This window comes from Lactuca sativa, chromosome 2 (genome assembly GCF_002870075.4).
Source record: "Lactuca sativa cultivar Salinas chromosome 2, Lsat_Salinas_v11, whole genome shotgun sequence".
Lineage (NCBI taxonomy): Eukaryota > Viridiplantae > Streptophyta > Magnoliopsida > Asterales > Asteraceae > Lactuca > Lactuca sativa.
In genome coordinates, this window is record NC_056624.2 from 185,273,742 (window position 1) to 185,301,470 (window position 27,729).

Consider the following 27,729-nt stretch of genomic DNA (forward strand, 5'->3'; position numbering starts at 1 on the left):
TTTGAGTGAGAGATGATGCCACGCGATTTATGGGCACAAGTAGCAACACGGGTTTGAAACTAAAGTGACATTTTTTTAAGCAAGTGTTTTAATTATAATTTTTTTTAAGGATCATAATCTTGTTATACACTATCATAACAAGGATCACATGTTTTTTGTGTAATATAGGTAATTGATCCAATTTTTTTGCATTTGTTGAAATGACTACGATGTCCAAACTATGTTCATTATGGATGTCGGAAAAGTCTCATTTCATTTGTAACTTACACTTAAAAAAATTTTGTGTCGATTAGTGCCTCGTAGATGTTTAGTATTGTCATTTTGCAACGAAAAGACATTTTTCTCATGCCTTTTATATCATAATGTATTTCGGCTTTGGTAAATTTTTGAGTTTTTGTGATGTAAATCTTGCATTCCACGAATGTTCTTAGGATTTTGAGCCCGGAATGCTACGATGTAACATTTCTACTCAAAAAATGACATCATATATTTATAATGTTTGATATTTTCATGGGGGTTATACTTTACGGAAAAAAAGTCATTCGTTAGTATGATGCCTCCAAATTGTAGCATTTCGACAATTGGTTTCGAAAATGTTTTTCGGATTTCCGAATCTACTTGTTAATATTTATACAATGTTTTGTTTCTCTTCTAGTTATATTTCATGGGGTTACACAAAAAATTCATTCTTGAGCCGGATGTTCCCATATTGTGGCATTTCCTAGTTTCGTTTTCGGACAAGTCCTGCGTATTTCTGATTTTGGGGTTTAGGGTCATATGTTTTCATGTGTATTCTTTCATTGTGTTTGTACATGCCAGTAATACTCGAAGAATAATCTACAAAATTGACGCTTACGAGGAAAGAATCTAAAAAAGTTTCATTGTCATTTGTCAATGGTGCTTTTTACAATTTCCTGAATTTTAGACCTAGTGAACATAGTAAGAAACCTATGGGGGATGTGATAGCCTAGGATAAAATGTGCCCTAATAAAGACACTAATGACACATTTACATCACATCGGTTAATAACTATTCTGCTAGGATTTAGCGTAAAATGTGTGCATATAATGACTCTTAGAAAATGTCTATTTGTTAGTTGGAGGTTTAGGGTTTAAGATTTATATTTTAAAGTGCAATGTATTTTGTTTTGGTTAGGTTTAGCTTTTATGCTTTATATCTATTGTATTTCATTATATATAATTGAAAGTTTTTTGTTTTTCATTTCGTGTAGTATCATGTCTTTTTTAAACTCCTAAGCCCGTTTGTGATTTCACAACACAGCTTGTCGAAAGAAGTTGTTAGTATAACGTATTTGGCATATAAGAGGGAACACGGTTTTGTAACATCCAAAATTCCAGGTATAATTAATTCAAATTATTTATGAAGTTTTATTGGCCACAACGTGGGATATGCATCCTCACGATGTGACATGGCCAAGAAAGATCGTAGATGACTTTGTGCCTCACGACGTGACATCTTGTCTGTCACGACATGGCAGTCGTCTGACGGCAAAAACCTAATTTTTTTTGGCTTTAAGCCCTATATAAGGAAAGTGTGAGCTAGGGTTTGCTCACCCTCAACCTCCAACACCTCCCTTTCTAACCCTAATCAGATCTAGCCTCTATTGTTGAGTTTTTGAAGAATTTTATGGTGTTCTTGGCATCTTGAAGGAGAAGGAAGCTCATTTGGTGCATTGCTTCATCTAGCCAGCCTCATCATCATCAACAAGCACATTTTTGGACCTTTGTAAGTGTTCAAGATTCAAACTTTAGGTAGAATGCTCTTAGATCTTGGTTCCTTGTCCTTTATTCTTCATGTTAATTGTGAGAGTTTGAAGGAAGAAATTCCATAAAGTTGGCAACTTTATGGATCCTTGAGGTCCTTCTAGTGTGATATGTTCCAGGTATATGGTTCTTTGCGGTATTTGGTCTCATACACATGTTTGAGCTCTATTTTTCCTTGATTTTTGACCTAGTTTGGAAGGGACATGCATGTATATAAAACATTGATTTTTATGGTGGTTTAGGAGTAGGAAACCTTTCTGGAAGTTACGAACTTGAGACTTTAAGGATTATGTGCTTAATGGTTGACTTCATGACTTAAGTTGCCATTAAGAATCTAGGTTTAGAGACCTTGGCTTATTGGGATGTATTAATGGATAAAGTTGGAAACTTTATCCACCAATACTTTGGGAAGAGTTAGATCTAAGATTTGGATCTCATGGAATGGATGGAAATGACTTAATCCATTAAGCTGTTGAGAACCAGTCTTCACGATGTGACATCTTGGCCGTCATGACATGGCGATTGGTTTGTCTTTATTCTACTAAGAAGTGGCCAGTATAAGGCCACAACGTGGTGACTCGTTGAAGTTGACTTGGACAATTGACTTTGATCGTCGACTTTTTGACTTGGTTGACTTTTGGTCAATGTGCTTATTTTAGAAGGTGGACTAAGTGTTCAACTTGTATGAATTTTTAGGTGGTGTTTAGCACCTGTTTTTATCTGTGAGAGTTGGTAGCTATTAGCATCATCTGAAATGCGAGCTTTCTCACTATACTATATATGATGTTAGTTGTCTTTGTGATACTTGTATGGAAGACCCCGGGGTGTAGCCCAGATTTGTATTAAAGACCATGTGATAGCCCATGAAACATGTATATAAGACCATGAGGTAGCCCATAACACTTGTATATAAGACCATAGGGGTAGCCCATGACAATGCGATGAAAGAACATAGGGGTAGCCCATGACATTTATATGTAAGACCACTCTCAGGTGGTATCATATCCTTGGTTTAAGGGATTCAGGCACACTCTCAGGTTAGTATCATATCCTTGGTTTAAGTTGGTATTTTTTGGATGTTACAAGTTGGTATCATATCCTTGGTTTAAGGGATTCGGGCACACTCTCAGGTGTATCTAAACTCAAACTGAGGAATTGATAATCTTTTTGAAAGAAAAAAAAAAGTTTTGTAAAAAGATTTTTGGTAAAGAATTGGGTACGTTGCATGCAATCATCAGAGTTCAAGTAAGTGATTCTTAAAATACTCATACATGAGTATTATGATTAGTATGCTATTATGTGAGTTGCATGTTAGATTATGGCTAAGGATACCTTCAGGATTGCATGATAGAATTACATGATTTGTGTGATGCCTAGTTGTAATGTCTCGATTTTCAACCTAAAATTTGTCATTGTTATTTATTCAAAACATTCAGTTACCTCAGAGTATAATTTACATTATACGGAAATGTGATTGTGAATGCAAGTGTGTACAATCGAACCTAGCCTTCTCACGAACCAATGAAGTGCCAGAAAAATATTTATCAACAATTAGGTAAGCGTTAGGCTTAATGAGTTCTTCCAATATACCATATACCACAATACATACACATGCATACAAACGGGCCCCACTCGATCAACATAATGGGCCCCACCCGAACTACATACAGGGCCCCGCCCAAACTACCTAACGTACCCCACCCAATTTACAAGACGGGACCCACCCCAACATACATAAACATATTAAATATACAGTGGCTACTCCTTTAAGCTCTACTAATACAGGCACATAGAACCTACTCTATTGGATTTACTCTACTAGTTCCTATATCCTAACATACATGGATATATATTGGAATATACAACACAGTGAGATGAACTCACCTGGACAGGATGATCCTGCTGACAAGCAACGAGCCTAAAGAGTATTAACTTATAATACTATAACTTATTAGATCCTAAGGAAATCTGATAACAAAGGCTAGACCTATCATTAATCCCAATGAATACCGAGAGTTCTATCAAATAAGGATCAGCTATGTCAGATAGTTTGGGAGACAAGACCATTTCAGTGTACAACCTTTCTAAAATCAACAACCAAGCCAACATGACCATTATAGACACTTCTCCCGTAATTAGATCAATCATCATTATAACTGGAATTACTGATAAATCTTATTTATAGGTTCGTAATAATGACTAGGACTATAAATATAAGTTACACTAAAAGTGATATAAGTGTAGCTTAACTTACAGAGATTTTCCATACAAAAGTCCAAAAAATAGCACTAGCTGAACTCCAGCCTACTAGTTACGAGATGTTGGGCTCTTAGGGGCCTCAAGGCTTCTCCATGGACTCAAAAATAAGGGAAAATGGGGGCTAAGGTTGAGAGAAACTCGAGATACAAGTTTGGGAGGGTGTGGAGATCAAATGGAGGGTTGAAGCTTAATTTATACCAAAAACATCTGAAAGCACGTCGCGAGCCATGTCTGTGTGTGCCATGTACTTTGTCAGGTGAGTGATGTGGCTCCATGCAGAGTGTGACACATGGCAAAAATCTAGTGGAGTGTCAGAGTGCGATGTGTCTCCTGTTGGCGCATGTCGTGCACACGCGTATTTTCAGTTTTCTCAAAAAATCATATCATCATCATACAATCTCCGTTTTCGACATTCTTTATATCTACGTGTAGCTATCGAAGAGATCTACAATTTTCATTTAGACTTTGTTGATAATTTATAACTTCCCAAAAATTCATACAAAAAAAATTCATTTTTAAAACAATAATCTATACAACAATTTGTTCCCAAAACCAATCAAGGTGAAATATAGTATTTAAACATTAGAGTAAAAATCACAATAGCCGATGCAGAATAACTCTGGGGGATGATGTGCAGTCATGCCAGTCCCTTCCCTTTGAAACCAAAAGTACCTAAAACCATAAATATAAGATTGTAAGCATAAAGCTTAGTGAGTTTCCCAAAATACCACATACGACATACGTGTATATAACAACACGTAGTTGTGTCAGGTCTGTATCAACCCTTGGGTCCATATCAACCCGGAGTCCATAATGACTCTATATAACAACACATAGTTGTGTCAGGTCCGTATCAACCCCCGAGTCCATATCAACTCCGAGTACGTAATGACTTTCTATAACAACATGAGTTGTGTTGGATATGGATCAACCCCTCATACATAAAACGTACAATCATATCATCAAGGATCATAAAGACAACTATCATCCTAAAACATAATCTAGTTGGCCGAAATTAGTGCCTTTAACCCACGAGTACAGTGAAGAAACTCACCTGAATCACAAATCTGACTAACACTTAGCTCAATACCACGCCGACCACATCTAACTACTCTTTTGCCAAATGATGGGTGCTAAACACCTCCTATCAATCCACACAAGGTAAACCTTAAGTCTACCTTCTAAAAATAGAAATTTAACCAAAATTCAACCCAAGCTAAAATTCAATGGTCAAAGTCAACGTCAACAGTCTAGAATGCGAACTATCTAGCCTCACGTCGTGACCAGACCTTGATCATGTCGTGAGAGTCCACTTGGTCTGATTCCAACTAGTCTCGACCCAACCTAGCTAGCTTAGTCAAGGAAAATCATTTGAGCTGACCTCACGACATGAGTAGCCTTTTGTCAAGTCGTGAGCCCTAAATAGCTCAACAGAATTGGGGTTATTCAATCCTCATGTAGTGAGACCCTATGTCCGACGTCGTGAGCACAGTCTAAAGCCAAAAATCCAATGATTTAGGTCCTTAATCCATTAATTCTTTTAGTCTAAATTTCCAGAAGGTCTTATAACTCCATAATACACTTAAAAGTTGATGTTTTATGGACATGTATATCTAGTACATGTCTAGATCTCGTTTGGGACCAAAAATGTAGAAAAGGTCATCCAACCTTCATGCAAAGATTCAAAACCCAATCATTCACTAGATCTGAACTACATGACACTCTAAGTACCCTTTCAACCCATAAAGTTGCTAACTTTATGGTTTCCATTCTTTCAAACTTTCTCAACAAGGAGAAAAGTGGAACAAAACTTAGATCTAGCCATATGAAACAATAAAGGTGGATGCTTTGACACTTACAAGGGTCCATAGACAATATAAGGTGATAATAATGTTGATTACTAGCAAGCTCCACCAAAAGATCACTTTCTTCTTCTTCTTCTTCAAGCCAAGAAAATCTCCAAAAAGCTCAAGAATCAACCAATGAATGAGGGTTAGGTTTTTCTGAGGTGAAAGGGTTTTAGAGGCTGAAAATGAACCCTAACAATGGATTAGAGAGGCTTAGATACGAAGGAAACCCTAAAAGATCATGGGCTTGGGCTGCAATAGTTCTCACGTTGCGAGCCTCTATGTCTCACATCGTGAGACCAGTCACGAACACAAATTGCATATAAACCCAAATCACGTCATGAACACTCAAAGGTCACGTCGTGAGACCCTATTTCTTCAAAAACAATTCGAACTTTTGACCCATTAAAAACCTAAATCGATCTATCCTGGAAAATGGGTGTTACAACTCTTCCCCACTTAAATTAGATTTCATCCTCGAAATCATTCCTTACTGCTTTCAGGCACTCCAGACAACTCCGACCAATCATTCAAAACCCAAATTCAGACTGAGAAGTCGACTCATACATATGACTGCCTTCCAATACTACAATCAAAACCTAATCTTAATGGAACTCATATATCCCGACGAATAAGGAATCCTTGGCTCACAATCTTTAAATAATGAAGAATAACCATCACTCTTCTGCCCATAATCAGGAAATCCAGACAGAACCATTCTTTCACAACCATAATAATTCCATTTTGCAATCCAAACCAAACAAAACTCTCTGACCCTGAATTATGTCATTGATACCGGTGAACAAAACTTGAGCATTGGCAATGCCTAAAACCTCACACTCGAAGCAAAGGCGACTCACAACACGTGTCTCAATCATTGGTGCCATACCAACGCAAAATCTTAATATGATAACTAAACAATTGCATTTTCGACCTACCCGAGGTCTCTTGGGTTCCAAACTGATCTACCAATTTTTATGAGGCGCCAAATTCCCAACCGGTTGCTGAGGCTGATAGCCTCACGCACGATCGTACCCCGAGACTCCGACCAATAGTCTATCTGGCAAAAAAGTATCATATCCTGTTTGCTAATATGGCTCCAACAACCCTCCTATTCCAACCAAGGACAACACACTCCAATCATCACACAAAGGTAATATAATCTAGTTAGCTCTAAGTGAATGTTACTCTCTCAGCTGTAGTCTTACATCACAACCGACCCCAAACGACTGACAACCTTCTTCAATCCCAAAAATGTTGTGGCCCTCCCATAGTCTCACAACTCGTCTTGAAACGGTCTAATTCTACCTGGTGAAGGCTACAAACCAAATCATAGATTCACTACACTCTCACAACTACGTGTCGACGTAATGAAAGCTATGGGCCACCCCGTAGTATTACGAAACCTCTATATTGCCTATCAGCCTAGTGAATGCTACGGCTAACCCGTAGTCTTACAACACTTCCACAACTCCCATGGGCCCAACCCATGGTCTTGCCCACTACCTACAAGAATACATAACCACAGATCATTACGAGCCAAAACCCCATCCTGCTAAACCCTAATCAGGTGTTTGGGTCATGCTTCGAACCCCCAAGCCTTTATCCGACAAGAACATGCATAGAGGTCCTAACACAACCCTCAATCCAAGGCTAACAATGAACCCACAATGCACCACTATTGATGCTTCACATCCTTGGACGAGCTATCATGAATCCCAAACAACGCCTCTCTGATTACAACTGCCCAACGAACATTATTCGTTGAATAAATTTTGGCCTATTCAACAATCAAAACTGGCTATCCCCTTTCCCTTAGCATGTCATTCCAAGTTTTCTCCCCCACTTGGAATCATCTAAACCATGCCAACCCTAAGATCGATGGATTTCCAACCCATCTCGCAACCTTACTACTCAAAGTTGTCGACAACCTGAGCTTACAAGAACTAGCATTCCATGACTAGCCAATCCTAGCGAACACACACCTTACAAAACTGGATGAATATACCTTGAAATCTCAACGAAGTCAATATTCCCAAGTACCTTCCACTGAATTAACTTCAAAGTCCTCGGCGATTTTATCGGGTGACGAAGAACAAAATATCAACTATCAAAACAGGTATCCAACCAATCAACGACCTAAATCAATAAACAACCCAACTGTAACACTATAAATTTTCAAATAAAATTTTCATTTTTAAAAATCACATAAACTCAATATCACATTTCCCAAAAACCACAAAATGTGTAAATAGTCAAAACACAAGTCAACAATGTTTGATAAAATCCCAAAATCCTCAAAATTATGATCTCTAACTGGTGTGTACAATCAAGCCGGTGCCTTCCCGCGATCTTGAAAAGTACCTGAAACACATATCACACAACACGGTAAACACGAAGCTTAGTGAGTTCCCCAAAATACCACACGCAAATAATTAGCCTCTCATGGCTATATCTCAATAGGGACCCTCCGTTCATGTGTCTCAGTGAAGACCGTCCAGTCTCACAGCTCGGGTCAGACCCTCCAGTCCGGTATCTTAGTGAAGACCCTCCGGTCTCACAAGAACAAGATAACTCATTAAGGCACATGAGTAATGTACAACATAAATCACAAAGACAAAATGCATGATATCACATAACTCAGTATAAGCACATAAGACCCTCCGGGCACACAACGATTGCCACTCAGGTAAGTATAGTGAGAAGACTCACCTCACGGAGTAAAGCAATATATCCCACACTCAAACTGCTGGTCTAGACTCCGCCTACACATATTACAATCATCTCTACTTAACAATTATATAAAACATTAAGCTAACTCCTCTACTAACTCTCCGAAAAGGGTGAAAGACCATTTTACCCCTCCATGCTCTCCAAAGTCCACAAATTGACCCAACCTAAAAATTCAACGGAAGTCAACATTCAAGTCAACAGTCCATGTTGACTCAACTCGTCGAGTGCAACTCATGAACTCATCGAGTCCTCAGTACTCAAAAATCACGAAAACCCGAGTCAACTCGCCGAGTTGCTAGCCAACTCGTCGAGTCCATGCAGAGTCCAGAAGACCAGGGAAAAACCCTAACCAATCGTCGAGTTGTCTCATCAACTCGCCGAGTTCACTCTAAAACCAGAAACGAGAAAACTCATCTCAACTCGTCGAGTTCCTCATCCCTTTCTGATTACACTCATTCCACTCGATTCCAATGCTTTAAACACCAGATCCAACCTCCTAGGATGGAGTTACCACGTAAAGTTACTAACTTTACGATCATGAAAGGCCTCCCAAGGCTAAAGCACCCAAAACTAAGCTCAAGAAGGGGTTTAGTGATGGGTTTTAGCCATAAGAACTTTCCTATGTGCGCATGCAAAACCCTAATGCTTGGATCTAGGCTTTCTAATAAACATGCTTTGAATCCAAGACTTCTAATTCCTAATTAGGTTAAACAAGAACATTAAAACAGATCTAGAATCATACCTTTGAGTTCCTTGTTGATCTTGAGGTCTTGGAGCTTCTAGAGTCACAAATGTCACTCCTCTAATGGCTTACAAACACCAAAGCAAGGAGGATGATTTGGGAGAGAGGAGAGGGGAGGAATTCGACCAGAGTTCTCTTGCTTTTTCAGAAGTGTCGAATTCCCTATGTCATGGGGTCTATTTATACTTGTAGATTCCTTAATGATTACAGATAAGTCCCTATCAGATAATCTTCTCTTAAGGCTATCCAAATCCATTCCTAGATAACTCTAATGGACGATTTTAGCTATCCTAATCCTCTTAGAATTCGTCCATAGTATATCCAAATGGATTTACAGTTTAAAGCTTAACTATCAAACAATTGACAGTTTATACCCCTTTATTTAATTAATCTCTTTAAGTCACCAAATTAATTCTAATTAATTCTATGACTTATATTAATTAAATAACATATATATTATTCATTATATTATTCCCATAATATATTAATAATATTTATTCTCTCTTAATAAATCATCCTATCAAGTTGCTATGGTGAAGGCAACCCAAAAGGACCATGCACAACCGAATATAGTTACAGCCTTAGACACTATTCCAACAGTCTCCCACTTGGATAAGTCTAGTAACTATACAAGTACAATTCGGTTTGCAATCGTAGCTCTCAAAGACGCTGTCAACTCTGATCTAATCAATCTTGTCCTTTAGATAAGGGAACGTACAGTCCTCTGTTAGATATCATGCTGACAATCCTATGGAATGGTTAGTCAAGCATTTAGGTTTCTCGATCTCTGATTTATTTGACATAGAACTTAATCGAACACATCAATTCAGTTCTGACCGGGCCCGGCACATAAGTCAAATCAAATCATCGAGCGGCCGAGATATCGCTTTTACCTTCTTAGATAAAAGTTACAGATAAACTTCGACTTATATGCATTTACTTATTCATTTACCAACTATACACAACAATACGTTTTATAACACCAAGTTACTGATGCGTTTTCGTATTATCAATGTACAATCAATTAACAAATAATAAACCATATATCTAGGTTTTAAGACTATATGATATTATCGTCTTGCGATCACCTTTTATATCTTATTCCATAAGGTGATTCCAACAAGCGCGGGTTTATTCCAATGCTCAAAACTAGTTCATAAGCACTCATGAACGTTGCAGCAATCCTCTGCTATGTCTAACACCATTTAGACATTCTACACACCAATTCACGACAATCTTCTTTCATATCTACTTCCAACATATGAACGATTGTGGACCATTTGAATAATTCGATTATTCCTAATAACCTCAATTATTCTGGAAGTCAAAACATGCAAAGTGAAACAATAGCTTAAACAATTAACATAAGATAGTAACATTACTCATAAATAAAACTCCTTTATTTAATCATCAAATGTTAATTACATTTATCTATTACACGTTTCTAATACTATCTAATCTATGCTAATATCATCCTTCAGCCCAATACTCCTAGCATGCTGCAAGTGCTTAACCCTACTCAGTCCCTTCGTAAGCGGATCTGCTGGGTTATCTTCTGATGATATCCTCTTAACCACGAGTTGTCCTTCTTCTACACGATGTCTAATGAAGTGATACTTTCTGTCGATATGTCTTGATCTACCATGATCCCTCGGTTCCTTGGTCAAGGCAACCGCACCTTCGTTATCACAGAAAATCTCCATTGGCTCCTTTATGGCAGGTACGACTCCAAGATCACCGATGAAGTTCTTTAGCCATATTGCCTCCTTCGACGCTTCGCTCGCTGCAATGTACTCTGATTCGCACGTTGAATCAGCTACGATTTCCTGTTTGGAACTTTTCCATGTCACTGCTCCTCCATTTAGGGTAAAGACCCAGCCCGACTGCGAACGGTAGTTGTCCCTGTCGGTTTGAAAACTGGCGTCACTATACCCTCGCACCTTCAAGTCATCACTCCCTCCGAGGACTAAGAACCATTCCTTTGTCCTCCGAAGGTACTTAAGGATATTCTTCACCGCAATCCAATGTGCTTTGCCAGGATTCCCTTGATATCTGCTAACCATGCTCAAGGCGAAGGCTACATCAGGGCGAGTACAAGTCATAGCGTACATGATTGAGCCAACTGCGGAAGCGTATGGTACTCGGCTCATTTCTGCTATCTCAGCTTCGGTACTCGGACTTTGAGTCTTACTCAATTTGGCATTACTTTGTATTGGTAGTTCTCCCTTCTTTGAGTTTTCCATACTAAAACGTTTTAGTACCTTCTCTAAGTAAGTATTCTGACTAAGTCCAATTAGTCTCTTACTTCTTTCTCTTATTATCCTTATTCCCAAAATGTAAGAAGCTTCTCCGAGGTCCTTCATAGCGAAGCACTTCCCGAGCCAGGACTTAACTTCCTGCAGAGTCGGGATGTCGTTTCCTATGAGTAATATGTCATCGACATATAGAACGAGGAAGCTTACTATACTCCCACTGGCTTTGACATATACACAAGATTCGTCTTCGCTTCGTACAAATCCAAACTCTTTGACTTTCTCATCGAAACAAAGATTCCATCTGCGAGATGCTTGCTTAAGTCCATAAATGGACTTCTCAAGCTTACACACTCTATTCGGATGCTTCGGATCCACAAACCCCTCTGGCTGAGCCATGTAAACATCCTCAGCCAACTTTCCGTTAAGGAAAGCGGTCTTGACATCCATTTGCCAGATCTCATAATCATGAAATGCGGCAATTGCTAACATCACTCTAATAGATTTAATCTTCGCAACTGGTGAGAAGGTCTCATCATAGTCAACTCCGGGAGTTTGAGTAAAGCCCTTCGCGACCAATCGCGCTTTATATGTGTGTACGTTCCCATCCACGTCGGTCTTCTTCTTGAAGATCCATTTGCACCCAACGGTCTTACGTCCGGGCACGTAATCAACCAAATTCCAAACTTGGTTATCATACATGGATTGGATCTCGCTATCCATTGCCTCTTTCCACTTTACAGACTCCGGGCCTGCCATGGCTTCCTTGTAGCTATTAGGTTCATCAAGATTTACTAGTGTACCATCACTAATATACGTGTCCCCTTCGGTAGTAATATGAAAGCCATAGAACTGGGGATGAACTCTAACTCTATCGGAACGTCTAAGAGGTAAGGATTCGTCAATTGGTTCAACCGGAGTTTCCTCCTCGGGTTGAGTGCCAGCGGTAGAGGTTCCTTCATCCATCGACTCTTGAATCTCTTCAAGTTCGATTTGCCTCCCACTGTCTCCTTGGCTTATGAGTTCTCGCTCTCGGAAAACTCCTCTCCTCGCAACGAAGACAACATTGTCCTTCGGTCTATAGAAGAGATATCCAAAGGATGTCTGCGGGTAGCCGATGAAAATACATTGCTCACTTCTCGGTTCAAGCTTGTCGTGAGTATCTCGTCTTACGAAAGCCTCGCAACCCCAAACCTTGATATGTGCCAACGAGGGAGCTTTCCCTGTCCACATCTCGTGAGGTGTTTTGGCAATCTTCTTAGTAGGGACTCGGTTAAGGATATGGGCGGCAGTCTCTAAGGCATACCCCCAAAAAGAGATTGGTAGTGAAGCGCGACTCATCATAGAGCGAACCATATCCAATAAGGTTCGATTACGCCTTTCTGCCACACCATTTAACTGCGGTGTCCTAGGAGGCGTCAATTGCGAAACTATTCCACACTCTTTGAGATAATCGTGGAATTCAAGACTTAGGTACTCTCCTCCTCGATCGGATCGAAGCATCTTGATTTTCCTGCCCAATTGATTCTTCACTTCATTCTTGAACTCTTTGAACTTTTCAAGGGTGTCTGACTTTTGCTTTATTAAGTAGATATACCCATATCTACTATAGTCATCGGTAAAAGTCACATAGAAGCGGTTCCCATCCTTCGTGGTTGATCTAAACGGTCCACATACATCGGTATGTATTAGGTCCAATAGACCCTCGCCCCTTTCACAAGTACTTGTGAAGGGCGACTTAGTCATCTTTCCAAGCAAACAAGACTCGCATGTGTCATCTTCCCTAAGGTCGAATGACTCCAACACTCCATCCTTTTGGAGTTGGGCTATGCGTTTCTTGTTGACATGTCCAAGACGGCAATGCCACAAGGAAGCTTTATCCATACTAGTGGAAGAATCAATATTCAAAACATCATTTCCAAAGTTATCAACAATCATAACAGTTTCATATATTCCATTACATGGTATAGCTTCAAAGTAAAAGACACCATTTAGATAAGCCAAAATAGAACCATTCTCATTATTAAAAGAAAATCTAAATCCTTGTCTAAATAAACCATGAAATGAAATGATGTTTCTTGCCATTTCTGGCGAATAGCAACAATTGTTCAAATCTAAAACTAAACTATTCCTAAGCACTAAGGAATACACTCCAATCTTGGTTACAGGCGACGATCTTCTGTTCCCCATGATTAGATTTATCCTTCCTTGCTCCACATCCCTACTTCTTCTTAGTCCCTGCACATTAGAACAAATGTGATAACCACAACCGGTATCAAGAACCCAAGAAATAGCATGATTAGAATCGTTAGATTTGATTGTATATATACCTGCGAAAGATGGCTTGATCTTTCCTTCTTTGATTGCTTGCAGGTAATCCGGGCAGCTTCTCTTCCAATGTCCTATCTTGTGGTAGTGGTGACACTCTGCCTCCTTCGGGTTAGAGCAGGGCTTGGCGGGATCAACTTTGGTCCCACTAGAAGAGGCACCATCTCGGGCTTTCACCTTGCGATAGTTCTTCGATGAAGCTTTCCTCTTCTTTCCCTTCCCTTGTCCAATAGCCAAGACAGGAGCAGCGGGCGGATTGGGAGTAGGTGCAACAGACTTGTCTTTGAAGTTGCTCTCAGCAACCCTCAAGAGACCTTGGAGTTTGCTTAGGGTGACTTCTTCTTTGTTCATGTGGTAGGTCATCCTAAATTGATTGTACATCGGAGGCAAAGAGTGAAGCACCATGTCGATCGCCAAATCCTCACCGAAGTCAACATTTAACTTGCGAAGGCGGTCAACATACCTTTGCATCTTTTGCAAGTGCACGGTAAGAGATTCTCCATGACCCATCTTCGCGGAAATCATGTTAGTGAAAATCTCGTACCTCTCTTGTCTCGCGTTTTGGTGATACCTCTCCAATAAGTCTTGATGCATCTCGTACGGGTACATGTCCTCGTAGGACTTTTGGAATTCGGAGTTCATGGTGGCGATCATGATGCAATGTACCTTCGTTGCATCTCGCTCATGAGTTTCAAAGGCGGTGATTTCGGCGGGAGTAGCAATTTCGGTGTTGATTTTCTCGAGCTTCTCATCAAGGACATACTCTTTGTCCTCATAGCGAGCAATGGTGCGAATGTATCTTATCCATTCGCTAAAGTTCGTTCCATCGAAGGTGACCTTTTGGCAAAGGCTCATCAATGTGAAAGAACTAGCAGCAGCGTTGTTTGCGTTTGACATCTATAATTAGAAAAAGGACAAAGATAGATTAGAATAAGAATCCCTAATTATCACCCAATAAGAAAATTAGGGCTAGGATCCAACAATAACATTTACATACTAGAAAAGGGATGCCGTAATCTAACATGCAAATAAATTGAAGGTAAGTGAATGACGATTCACTAATTCTCCATCACGAAACTTAAACTATTAGTCCTAAGTGTTTTTGAGAATTCCTAGGTTCGGATGAGATTCATTGAAACTATTCAATGGCATGTTTAAATCTCGATATGCCCCTCTTGTTTGTGACTGGGATGCCGAGGATCACAAAGCGGGTGTGAATTACCATGCAAATTCACATGGCGCCTTCATTGTAACAATCACCTATTCAATGTGCCGGTAAACCACACACGCTCCATTGAACTATGATAAACAACGAATCACCCTTTGCCACCTTCGCTTAGAACCAATTAGTGTGCCGGTAAACCACACACGCTCCACCAACATCTTAGCAAGGTGCAAAGTGTAATTTCATGGGATTGCATCAATTCACTTTTCCTAAAGTAACTAGGATTGGGAAATTTTGAAATATGTGTAGTTACTTGTATTTCTTATTATACTTTTAATGAGAGGATGAGGTTGCCCTATCCTACCCGTTCGGCTAACGACCCTCCACCAATCAAGCAAGCGGTGGGTGTGAGTGTACACCCATTAAGCGCCATTTTATAGGCCGCAACCTTATACCCACCTTATAGATCGGCTTCGTGAATGAGGCCTACTAACGGTAAGACTAGCATTTAGTTATACATATATATATTATTCTAGTAATATCATATTAGTATAGGGTTGTATTTTAAAACTTTTAAAATCTAGGGTTTGAAATTTAAGTTGTCTAAATTAAAACTTTTAATCACAAAAGTAAATTTCAAAACATGAGGGTAGGTTTTAAACATTTAAAACATGGAGGATCAAATAACAAATAATTCCAATTAACAATTAATATCCTAATTATCTATATTTGATTTATTCAAGATTTCTTTTTAAGATAATTACCAAAATAATCAAAATAATTAATTAATTATCATATAAGGAAATTAAATATTTAATTAGTTGATAATTACCTTTAACTAGATCAAGATAATAGTTATATTTATCAGAAAAACGAATTAATGTTGATCTAATTAGTTTATGGTAAGTTAAGATAAGATAAACACAAAGAAATCCCGAAACTGGCCATTCCTGACGCCTGGACTCGCCGAGTGCACAACTGGACTCGCCGAGTCAGGCCTACTCGCCGAGTCCACTTTGAGACTCGCCGAGTCCATGACTCAGAAACCAAAAATTCGAATTTTGCAGGTTTGTTTCAGTTAATCAAGCAACAATTTACAGAAAACCAAGCTAGGCTCTGATACCACTGATGGGTTTTAGCCATAAGAACTTTCCTATGTGCGCATGCAAAACCCTAATGCTTGGATCTAGGCTTTCTAATAAACATGCTTTGAATCCAAGACTTCTAATTCCTAATTAGGTTAAACAAGAACATTAAAACAGATCTAGAATCATACCTTTGAGTTCCTTGTTGATCTTGAGGTCTTGGAGCTTCTAGAGTCACAAATGTCACTCCTCTAATGGCTTACAAACACCAAAGCAAGGAGGATGATTTGGGAGAGAGGAGAGGGGAGGAATTCGACCAGAGTTCTCTTGCTTTTTCAGAAGTGTCGAATTCCCTATGTCATGGGGTCTATTTATACTTGTAGATTCCTTAATGATTACAGATAAGTCCCTATCAGATAATCTTCTCTTAAGGCTATCCAAATCCATTCCTAGATAACTCTAATGGACGATTTTAGCTATCCTAATCCTCTTAGAATTCGTCCATAGTATATCCAAATGGATTTACAGTTTAAAGCTTAACTATCAAACAATTGACAGTTTATACCCCTTTATTTAATTAATCTCTTTAAGTCACCAAATTAATTCTAATTAATTCTATGACTTATATTAATTAAATAACATATATATTATTCATTATATTATTCCCATAATATATTAATAATATTTATTCTCTCTTAATAAATCATCCTATCAAGTTGCTATGGTGAAGGCAACCCAAAAGGACCATGCACAACCGAATATAGTTACAGCCTTAGACACTATTCCAACATTTAGGACATGAAGATGGGTCAAAGCTTCATAAAGCTTGAAGCTTTATGTACATGGGACCTAGAGAAGTCGAGATCTGAAACTCATACCCTCTGGGCAAGCTTAACTCGAGAATGGACCTCAATTTGCACCAAAAGCCCATAAACTCACATAAGAAGAGATCTAAGGAATTGAAAGCCAAGTTAGAGACTTTTTACCTCCCATCGGATGCCAACACGATGTAGATGCCGGATCTACAAGCTTTCCCTCGTTCCAAGCCTCTAGGTCCTCAAGCCTCTTCAAGGAATGCTTCAAAAACTCACTTTTGGTCACACACACACACACACACTTATCTTGCTAGGGTTACTCTTTAGACATGAAAGGTGGTAAGGGAGGTGGGGTAAAGGACTTATGGTCCTTTAAATAGGTTGCACATCCGAGAACTTAGGGTTTCATCACCCAAACTCAACTCGTTGAGTCCATCCCTCCAACTCGATGAGTAGGCTTCCTAACCCACGCGTCCAGATCAACTCCTACACGACGAGTTGGGGCCAACCAAATCGTCGAGTAGGCCCTTCAACTTGCACTAAATCCTCAATTTTACACATCTCGGAAATCGGGGCGTTACACCAACCACATACTTGCTCATCTCAAATCATTATCCTTATCACAAGTAACCGAACAACTCCATTATAATCACAATTTATCAAGAAAACTCCCTGAACTAAATGACTTTGTTCCGACACCCTAACTCGCAATTCAAATGTCTGCTACTCTATTCTTACCGAAAGATCGATGTGCTCAAAGTCTCAACAACTAATACAACTCGAACGCCTTCAAACAATCCATATAGCTGAACAAGTCTAAACGAAAATGTACCAGCCACACCCAGAAGTTGATAGATCACAACATCTCTTATTCTATTAGTGATAGCACTTGATCCGATGAGCTAACCAACCTTACAACTGACAAGTAGCCTGAGCAACATAAGCACATATGAAATCCATCTTCGTTGTCTTTGTCGGGACGACTGACTACAACCAAAATCCTTGCTTGGAAGTTCTCGATACAAGGACCACACACATGTCCCTGAAAATGTGAATCCAAACAAATACTCGCTCAACACTTGTGTTCTAACCAATCCTTTACCCATTAACCTGACGGGTTTTGGCAATAAGAACATCTTATGTGCTCATACAAACCCTAATGCTTGGATCTAGGTTTCTCTATTGTACATGCAATTCATCCAAGACTATTAACCCTAGTTCTATCATACAAGTAATCATATTAACATAAGAATGGGTTTAAGTTATTACGTTGATTGTTATGTAGCAATAACAATCCCAAATCCTCCTTGTATTGACTTTAGAAAGCTTAGAGTCACAAATGTCACTCCTCTAATGGTTCACACTACTAGAAAAATAGCCTTTTACGACGCTCATTGCGCGTCGTAAAAGGCTCAGACGACGCGTAAATGTTTGTCAAGGAAGGCCCTGTCATAAAGAGAGACGACGCACATTTACGACGCGCGTTTATGACACACAATGCGTATCAAGGAAGGCCCTGTCATAAAGGAAGATGACACGCATTCGCGTGTCGTAACGACGCGCATGTTAATGACACGCAATGCGTATCAAAATAGCCCCTGTCAAGAAAGGTCATGTCATAAATGAAGATGACACACATTTTTGCGTATCATAATTTTAAATGTTTAAAAAAAATATTTTTCAGATTTACTAATTTTCAAATTAAATTTGTATTTAATGTCTCATAATAGAAAATAAATATCATATACAAAAAGTACAATCCATTGCATAAAATTTAATATCATACAAATAAAATACCATAAACAACAAAGATGATTCATTTCACTAATATGTCTATTCCATTAGTGAGTAAATGTTATAAAAAAATGAACTCAAGAGAAGCAGAATTTATATACAATTGCATTATCTAGCTTACTATCTGCCAACAACTCTCCATGTGTTTGCTTTTTGCTTGAGTCTCGTTTCCTCCAAAACTTCTCGATACGTTGTGAGCATGCTATAAAAATTGATTAACATGCAGGTTGTGAGCATTAAAGAAGCTTTTGAGCAAAGTATGAGACAATACAATTGTGAGTTTGCTTTTGTCCTCAACCGTGCTTCCAATCTTCATCTTGTTGAGGTTTGTTTCAGGGAGGGGAAAATATATATTTTTATATTTACATAAAGGAAAAAAGTTTGAATTAGAAAATGACATGTTTACCCTTGTAATAAAAAGTTGTGTTTCAATTTGGGTCCTTATTTTTGAGGTTCTTGTAAAGGTTTTGGTCCTTGAGTATAGCTGATTTTTTTCCACTTTGGACCCAAAAATAGTCATTTTTGTTGGAGAAGAGGCCAAATATGCAAAAAGGAAACTATAAGGATGAAAAGAAAAAAGAAAGCTATATTCAGGGACTAACAATTGTAGTTGGTTCAACTGAAGACTTTGATCCTTCAAAAGGCAAGGCTTTAGTTGAACTTATACTCCTTGTTGTTTCACATTGTTGTGATTTTGGTCCCTCTTACTCGCACCGTTAGTAAAATGACTATTTTACCCCTAGCCCCTTTCTTATAAACCAACAAAAAGCAAACCATAACTTACTTGTGTAAAAATTCAAGACCCCCTACAGCTCTTGATTCAGTTCCCATCAACTCAATTAATCCTTCCCATTGCTGCATATATATACATAAGGTATTAATACAAATCATACATACATACATACATACATACATACATATATAGATACATATATACATATATATATATATATATACATATATATATATATATATATATATATATATATAAGGTGAAAGATTGGTGCTCTTTCTTGAAGAGATTTTTCACTTAAAAGAATATAACCACTTCAGACATTGCAGGTCTAGTTGATGGTAGTTGAGTGGACATGAATGCTATCTTGATCTCCATAGCATGTTCTACTGCATATTCACTAGGATCTAGTTTCTCATCCATTAAATTCAGATGCGTTCCACTCTTATGTAGATCCCATGCCTATCATACACATAACAACAGAAAGGCTAGTAAGAACTTCTCACCTAAGCTTAAGGCCTCACTGAATACAAAATAAATCATTGAGTGTTTGAGATACCTTCATCATTAAAACCATAAATGAAAAGAACGGGTTGAATAAACCAACCCTTAATTATGAGATACTTACATGATCAAGGAGATTTTGAGTGACTAATTGGTAGTCAACATCCTTGTATCTCTTTCCACTAATGATTTCTAGGACCACCACACCAAAGCTGTATGTATCAACTTTCTCAAATAATTGCCCATAAATTGCATATTCAGGTGCTACATAACCACTATTCCTACAAAGATTTAACATTGGTTATTGAAAATTTACTTTAATCAAATTGAGTTAGTAGTTAAGTTATATGTACTTTTTGTAACGTCCCAAAATTTAAGACTAAAAATTTCTTTTAATAAAGTATCACTTAAAGTAAAATCATCATTTCAAAACATAAACAGAGTATTAGTTTTCAAAACACATGTTCATTATCAGAGTAAAACATTCCCAGGCTGACTAATCTATGGTGTGTGCCATGCGATCATCCCGAGCTCCATCATCCGCTACCAAAAGTACCTGAAACCAAAACTGAAAGCCGTAAGCATGAAGCTTAGTGAGTTCCCCAAATACCTCATACCATACAAACCATTCATAGCCAAGAGCTATACATAACCGACTTATCCATAATCAAATAAGGTGCTATGTGCCAAACATAGTCTTGCCATTATGCCACGGGCCGCGCGTGGTCTTTCTGGTTAAGCCTGGGCCGCTCCCTGGGTCTTACAGACAAGTGCCAAGGGCCACCCCCTGGTCTTACAGACATGTGCCAAGGGCCACCCCCTGGTCTTTTATGCAATTATCACAAAGACAACCGTACATACTACTCTACTTAGCTAAGCAGCATACAGTGTGCCAGAAGCCACCTCCTGGTCTTTCATATATAATAGCAAACAATGCGCCAGGAGCCACCTCCTGGTCTTTCATACATATTTCCTAGGGTTAACCCCCGGGTCTCCCTGTCATCCATAGTAACATACTGTGTGCCAGGAGCCACCCCTGGTCTTTCATGCATATTGCCTAGGGCTAACCCCCGGGTCTTCCTATCATACATAATAACATACTGTCTGCCAGGAGCCACCCCCTGGTCTTCCATGCATATTCTAAATGGGCCGGCATTGGTGCCTTAGACCCATACAAACAGTGAGGAGACTCACCTCGCACTGCTGAACTCTGCTGATAATCCTCCGGCTGCTGACCGACAACTCTATGAACTCCCGCTCCACTAGCTCTCCGAGCTACCAATATCAATGCAACACTTAGTATAACTATCTCCTAAAAGTCAACTCTGGTCGAAGTCAAAGTCCTGGTCAAAGTCAACCTTCCAGGTCAACCCTACTCGTCGAGTCACCCTACTGACTCGTCGAGTTCATAAGTCCAGAGTCCTTCCACTCGCGACTCTACTCGCCGAGTCAGTCCATGACTCGCCGAGTTTACCGATTTCCGAGTCCTGACCTGTCCAAATCACCGAGTCTCTAATCGACTCACTGATTCGAGTCTAAACGCGAGGGGTTTGGGGTTTCACGACTTCACTCACCGAGTCCAAGAACAGACTCGTCGAGTCCAAGACAATCTTCATCCAACTCGCCGAGTTGTTCTTCCAACTCGCCGAGTTCATGCCCAACTTCATCCGACTCGACGAGCTGTTCATCCCACTCGTCGAGTTCCTCCTCATCTTCAAGCTACTCGCCGAGTCCACTCAAAGGACTCGCCGAGTCCATCCGGTCCTTCATACATGCAGAGGACTTTTGAGTCATGCAGGGACTCAAATCTGTAGGTCTACCCTTCCCAAGCCTATTCCTCACGTAAAGTTGCAAACTTTACGTGTAGAGAAGGAGATCTAAGCAAAATTCACCATAAACTAGGGTTTAAGGCCAAAGGGCTTCAACATTGACTCAAGGGCTGATACTTTATGCTTCTCTAGACCATAACACACTTGGATCTGAAGTAGCAACTCCAGATCCGACTTCTAACTCAAATGGGTGTCAAACCATGGCTTAAAAGCCCCAAATCTCACAACCATGGAAGACCTAAAGGAGAGAGGGACGACTTATTACCTTCAATATCTCAGAAAGGCTCCACAAACTCCAGATCTATAGTCCCTTCTTGCTCCTCCAAGTTCCTTCTTCCTTCTCCAAGCTTTAATGCACCTTCCAAGGCAACAAATGGCTCAATCAAAGGTTATGATGGCTAGGGTTTGGTATCCAGGGTTGAAGAGGCGGTAAGGGAACCCTAGGAAGAAGATTAAGACGTTTATATAGGCTCCAAGTCCCGAATTTAGGGTTTTCCACGCACAGACCAGACTCGCCGAGTCACCTTGGCCTACTCGCCGAGTCGGTCACTTACTCCTCGACCCGGATCCCGCTTGGACTCGCCGAGTCGACCCCTAAACATAGGATTTTCTTTCCTTTCTTGGCCTTCAAAACTTTGGGTGTTACAACTCTCCCCCACTTAAATTAAACTTCGTCCTCGAAGTTTTCCATGGCCCACCGCCTGCAATCCGCCTTCAATACCCACCAATTATCCCAACACCAGCTGCCCACCTTCGCTGGTCTTCCACCCGGTCATTCTGACTAACGCAAAACCCTGCGGATAATCATTTCGGGTCAAATCTGACCCTGATCATTTGGGAAACACAACTTACTCAGCCGACAACCTTCTGGTACTCTCCGAGTACTGCAACTGAACCCATAGGGGATTCACCCCTTCTTTCCTCACGCGATTCCCTTGCTCTCCCAAGGCGATGCCCCAAAACAACTATCTCCCCTGCCACTGTGAGGATCCTATCTTCACCAAATCTATTACTCCCGCTACTTCCAGTACGGGTCATTATCGCCAGTATCCACTGGGCATTCTTTCTACTATAATTGGTGTCGAGCACCCCACGACGAGCTATCTGAATTTCACCATAGACTGCTTACCAGCACTGCTACTGGCTGGAAATTTCTGCTATTCCTTATCTGGGTGAACTGAGACCACCCTGGTCCCTACCAGTCTACCAATATCTGGATTACCGGCTCCCACCGGTCGCTAGCCCCAACTCAACTCCTAGTCGCTCCGAGCGACTTTCGAAGAAACTTCACCAATAACCGCTCAATCCACTCTGCCACTAAATCATACACCTGATACATTCTCCCTAACGAATAGGGACCGATGAATGCTACGGGCCATCCCGTAGTCTTACAACACTTCTACGTTGCCAGCCAACCAAAGCTACGGGCCGCCCCGTAATCTTGCTAAGCCAGTGCTACGGGCCACACCGTAGCCTAACCATACTCTCATACGATTGTTGCGGGCCACACCGTAGTCTTGCTAATCTAATGCTACGGGCCACACCGCAGTCTCACTAATCTAATGCTACGGGTCACACCGCAGTCTTACTAATCTAATGCTACGGGCCACACTGCAGTCTAACCATACTCTCATACGATTGCTGCGGGCCGCACCGCAGTCTTGCTAAACTGTTCATAGTCATCACTCAAAGCTTTCATTTCTGAAGCAAACCACTCAGAACCTGCAGATGAAGTTAAAAGTTTATAAGACAAAACAAACAGTCTTCCACAAAAATTTGAAAAAATAATTAAAGATTTTGTAGAATTAAATAAAAACCACAAAAAATTATGTTTGAATTTCAAAAACATCCGGATCAAAAGAACAACACAATTAATTTTAGAATTAGCTTGGGTCCAAATTCGAACATAATAAGTCCTCCATATCTGAAAATAGTAATAATAATATGAGATTTGTAATTGTGTATCTTAAAAAGGAAACCCTATAATCTGAAAAAACAATCACCTTTAATTACTCTTGTACCCATGGCATACAAGTCTGAGAAAGAACCTAGCCTATCAGAATCAGGTACTTGAACAAATCCAGCCTGACTAAAAGCAAAAAAAAAAAAATAGAACTAGATGAAATAAAAAGTTGAGTGGGAAAAGGGGAACGAGGAGTAATAGAAGTGGGTTTCATTTTTGATTTGCGGGTGTGTTGTGATGACTAATTTAGGGTGGTAAGTATGGTGTTTTTATTTCATACAACAAAATATGAGCATAAATAAGAGCCATAAATGGAAACAAACCAGGAAAGACAAAAATCCAATCAAGGAGCATGCTTTTGTAGACCTATCAGCAAAAGAACAAGACAAAAAATTCTTCATCATGATAGAAATACAAAATACTAATAATGTTAAAAAGGACAAATGATCATAAGATGTGAAGGAAGATCAGGAAAACAGTCATCGAGATGATGCTTGGACCATGGTATTTGGCACCCAACAAACCTACATAGTCAAAAACACATTAAGGAAGAATTCAAGGCATGATACTATTCAAACTTAAATTATCATATGTAACTGATATGATGCTAAATATCAGCCTAATTGTTTCAACACAAAGACCACATATACTAATCATAGATATCGAAACTACAAAGTGGAAATATAGGTGCGCTTTTAGAACTGAATTTTTTTTGGAGGGCGCATGGCAACTGGCGCTATATACTTTAAAACTAAAATCAATCCCATGAACCTAAATCAATGGATCAACGTTTATGGTGTCATTGAGTCGTGTTGTGCGTTTAATCAAACGCATACATCCTTGTCTAGTTAAAAGATTTGATTACCTAATTGGTATGGGGTCGTCAATACGATGATAGGTAAACTATTTTTTTGGGAAGAAAGAGAGATGATCATACAAAGGATTAAGATTTAAAGGAGACAATATAATACTAATGGAGCTGCAAGGATATGGTTCTTTCTGCAAAGATGGATCAAAATAATAGAGCTCCTTTCATCTTTTACCACAACAAGGATTCACAGAAAAGTGAAGGGTGGGAACACATCAGGAATGGCTGGAATCGGAACTGCTCTTATGTTTTCTTGGACCAATCAGAAAGATAGTAAGATAAAAAATGCTTATCATGATGAAAAGACAACAAACTGGTAATGTCTAAAATGAGAATCTGATCATAATATATAATCAAAGAAAAAGTAAAAGAGTCACCAAGATGTGCATGTATTATATATATATATATATATATATATATATATATATATATATATATATATATATATATATATATATATATATATATATATATATATATATATATATATATATTATATATAGTATTTGGCACCTAGTAAAGACATAGACGAAACTACAACCCACTTCTGGAACATGAAATCAAAGTTGGTCATCATATAAATTAACAAAGAAAAAGAAAAAAGAATTTAAAGACATGAAAAGATACTAATACTCTGCAAGTGTCAACCATGTGTTGTTCTTTCAGAAAAAAGTGCCATGAAGAAATCTGTACAATTATCAAGTCATCCAAACTAGATTATTGAAGAAATTAAAAAAAGAAAACTAAAAATCCTATGGGCCCAATAAATCTCCTTCTATCAAAAGGTCTCATGTGAAAGAGAAATTGGTACGAGGCTTCTACTTACCTTTTACCACACAATAAAAAAAGCTTACTAAAATAATTCATGGAAAATCCAGAAACAACAACAAACTAGGAAGGACAAATATCAATCCATGCAAGAGCGTTCTTAGAGTTTAGAGCACAAACCTTCAATCAAATCAAGCCTCGGGAGCAAAAGAAGAAAGAAGAACAAAAAATCAAGTTGAGGTTGTGTGGCTCTGAACTTATGTGCTCCTTCAACCACCATTCGTCAAACCACCTCCTGTAATAAAAAAAAAATACGACATGTTTAATTTGAGTAACAGTAGACATGGTCTACTAACAAAACTTGCAAAAAAAAAATCAAACCTAGTATCGATTGCAGATCAGTAGAAAAGAAGAGTTGAGGTGTCAAATTGTTACAGGAGAAGAAGACGTCGACTTAGTCAAACCATTTATAGTGTTTCCTATTCACGCCCTAACCTAATTCACCCTAAATTTCAATGAAATTGATCAAATTCTAGCATACCTATTAACCCAATCGGGCACATGAACTGGTGGATAAAGGAGAAACCGAAGATTGAGAATTCTAAATCTCAATCTAAGATCAAAATCATATGGAAAAAATCTGAAATCATAAAATCATATGGGAAGAAATATGTGAAAAAGAATTCTAAAGAAAGAGAAACCGAATATAAACATTACCAGAATCAAAAGAGAAACCAGAGGAAGCGACAAATTCTCTCAATCCCTCCTCCGATTTCTTAAACCCGTGCTTCATTGTATCGCCACTGGAGATAGAGACATAGAGGTAAAAGAGGCGTTGCTTTCTACCTACCAATTTATTCCAACTCATAAGTAGCCTGCGCCGACCATGAATGCGATGTTGCAGTTGTCTGTTAGAGATAGACAGAAAGGAGGGACATGGATGTCGGAAAAGGGTGGCCTAATGGTTCTAGGGTTTTTATACCAATGGCGGTGTTAGTAACCAACGATGCTGGTGCGAAATAGGGGTGGTGATCTTGTGGTATGTTTTGTCGGTGGTATATTGGGGCTTTAATGGAGACGTTGGTGAACCAGAGAGAAGACGAAGGGTGGTGGGTGGTTGTCGAGCTGTAGAGAGAGAGGGAGAGAGAGAGAGAGAGAGAGAATAAATCAGGAGAAGTTAAGCTTAAAATAAATAAAACCCTAGCACGTCCTAGATAGAAGGAAGATGGTGATGGCTTAGGGTTGCACAGTGAATAGAGAGAGAGAATGAAAGGAGATCAAGAGGACAGAGCGGAGAAGCGGGCACTTGAAACTTTTAGAAATGTAGATATTTCCTTTTCCCCCCTTAAAAACACGCGTCTAATATAAAAATTATAAAGCGACATTTCTAGATGATACACATTTAACATAAGCACCCTCCGTGTTTGTAGTTTTTTTTGTTGGACATTAATTTTAGGGCACACCAAAATGCATGTCTTCTATCCTTCAAATTTTGCAAATCTAACATTATATTTTAGGGCACGTACAAATGCGCGTCCTCTATCAACGCGTGTCATTGTTTGCGCGTCATTAAAGGGCTGTTTTCTAGTAGTGTCACAAACACCAAGAGCAAGAGGATGAAGAAAAGAAGAGAAGGAGGCTGCCCAAAACGTGTGGAAACCCTAGAGAACAAGTTCACCACGTTTTTGGGGCATAAGGGTTCCTTAAATAGTGAGGCTATTAGGGTTATCAAACAAGGAAACCCTAATTTGGATGCTTAGGCCCTAAGCAACCCATGGACTCCTTCCTTAAAGGCCTTTAAACGATTTCTAATGGGCTTCCCCATAGAATTCGTCCACCCCTTTAATATGGAGTCCATTAGCTCAATATTCAATTATCATATAATTGACAGTTCTAGTCCCTTAAGTTTAATTAATGTCTTTTAGCCACAAACTTAATTCTTATTAATTCTTGACTAATATTAATTAAACAATATGATTTCTCCTTTAATATATTATTCTCATAATATATTAATAAATCATAATCCTTTCTCTCCATTATTCATCCTATCAAGTTGCTTTGGTGAAGACAACCCAAAAGGACCATGCACCATCAGGTCAAGTACATACCAAAATAGTTATGGACTTAGATACTAATCCAACAATCTCCCACTTGGATAAGTCTAATAACTTACCTGCGTATGACTTCAGATCCTAATCTGCAATCGTAGCTTTCCAAAGCCGTTGTCAACTCTGATCTTATCAGATACGCGTGTCCTTAA

General features: G+C 39.1%; 1 protein-coding gene across 1 annotated transcript; it reads right to left on the reverse strand.

Moving 5' to 3' along the window:
- Nucleotides 1-19,584: 19,584 nt before the first annotated feature.
- Nucleotides 19,585-26,262, reverse strand: LOC111876465 (putative serine/threonine-protein kinase receptor). Its single transcript, XM_023872993.1, has 7 exons — nt 26,171-26,262; nt 26,011-26,109; nt 23,874-23,959; nt 23,541-23,592; nt 20,166-20,322; nt 19,850-19,999; nt 19,585-19,659 (listed from the first exon to the last, which is right to left on the reverse strand). Exons 1-7 carry the CDS (start codon nt 26,260-26,262, stop codon nt 19,585-19,587), a joined length of 711 nt encoding a protein of 236 aa, XP_023728761.1.
- Nucleotides 26,263-27,729: the final 1,467 nt, after the last annotated feature.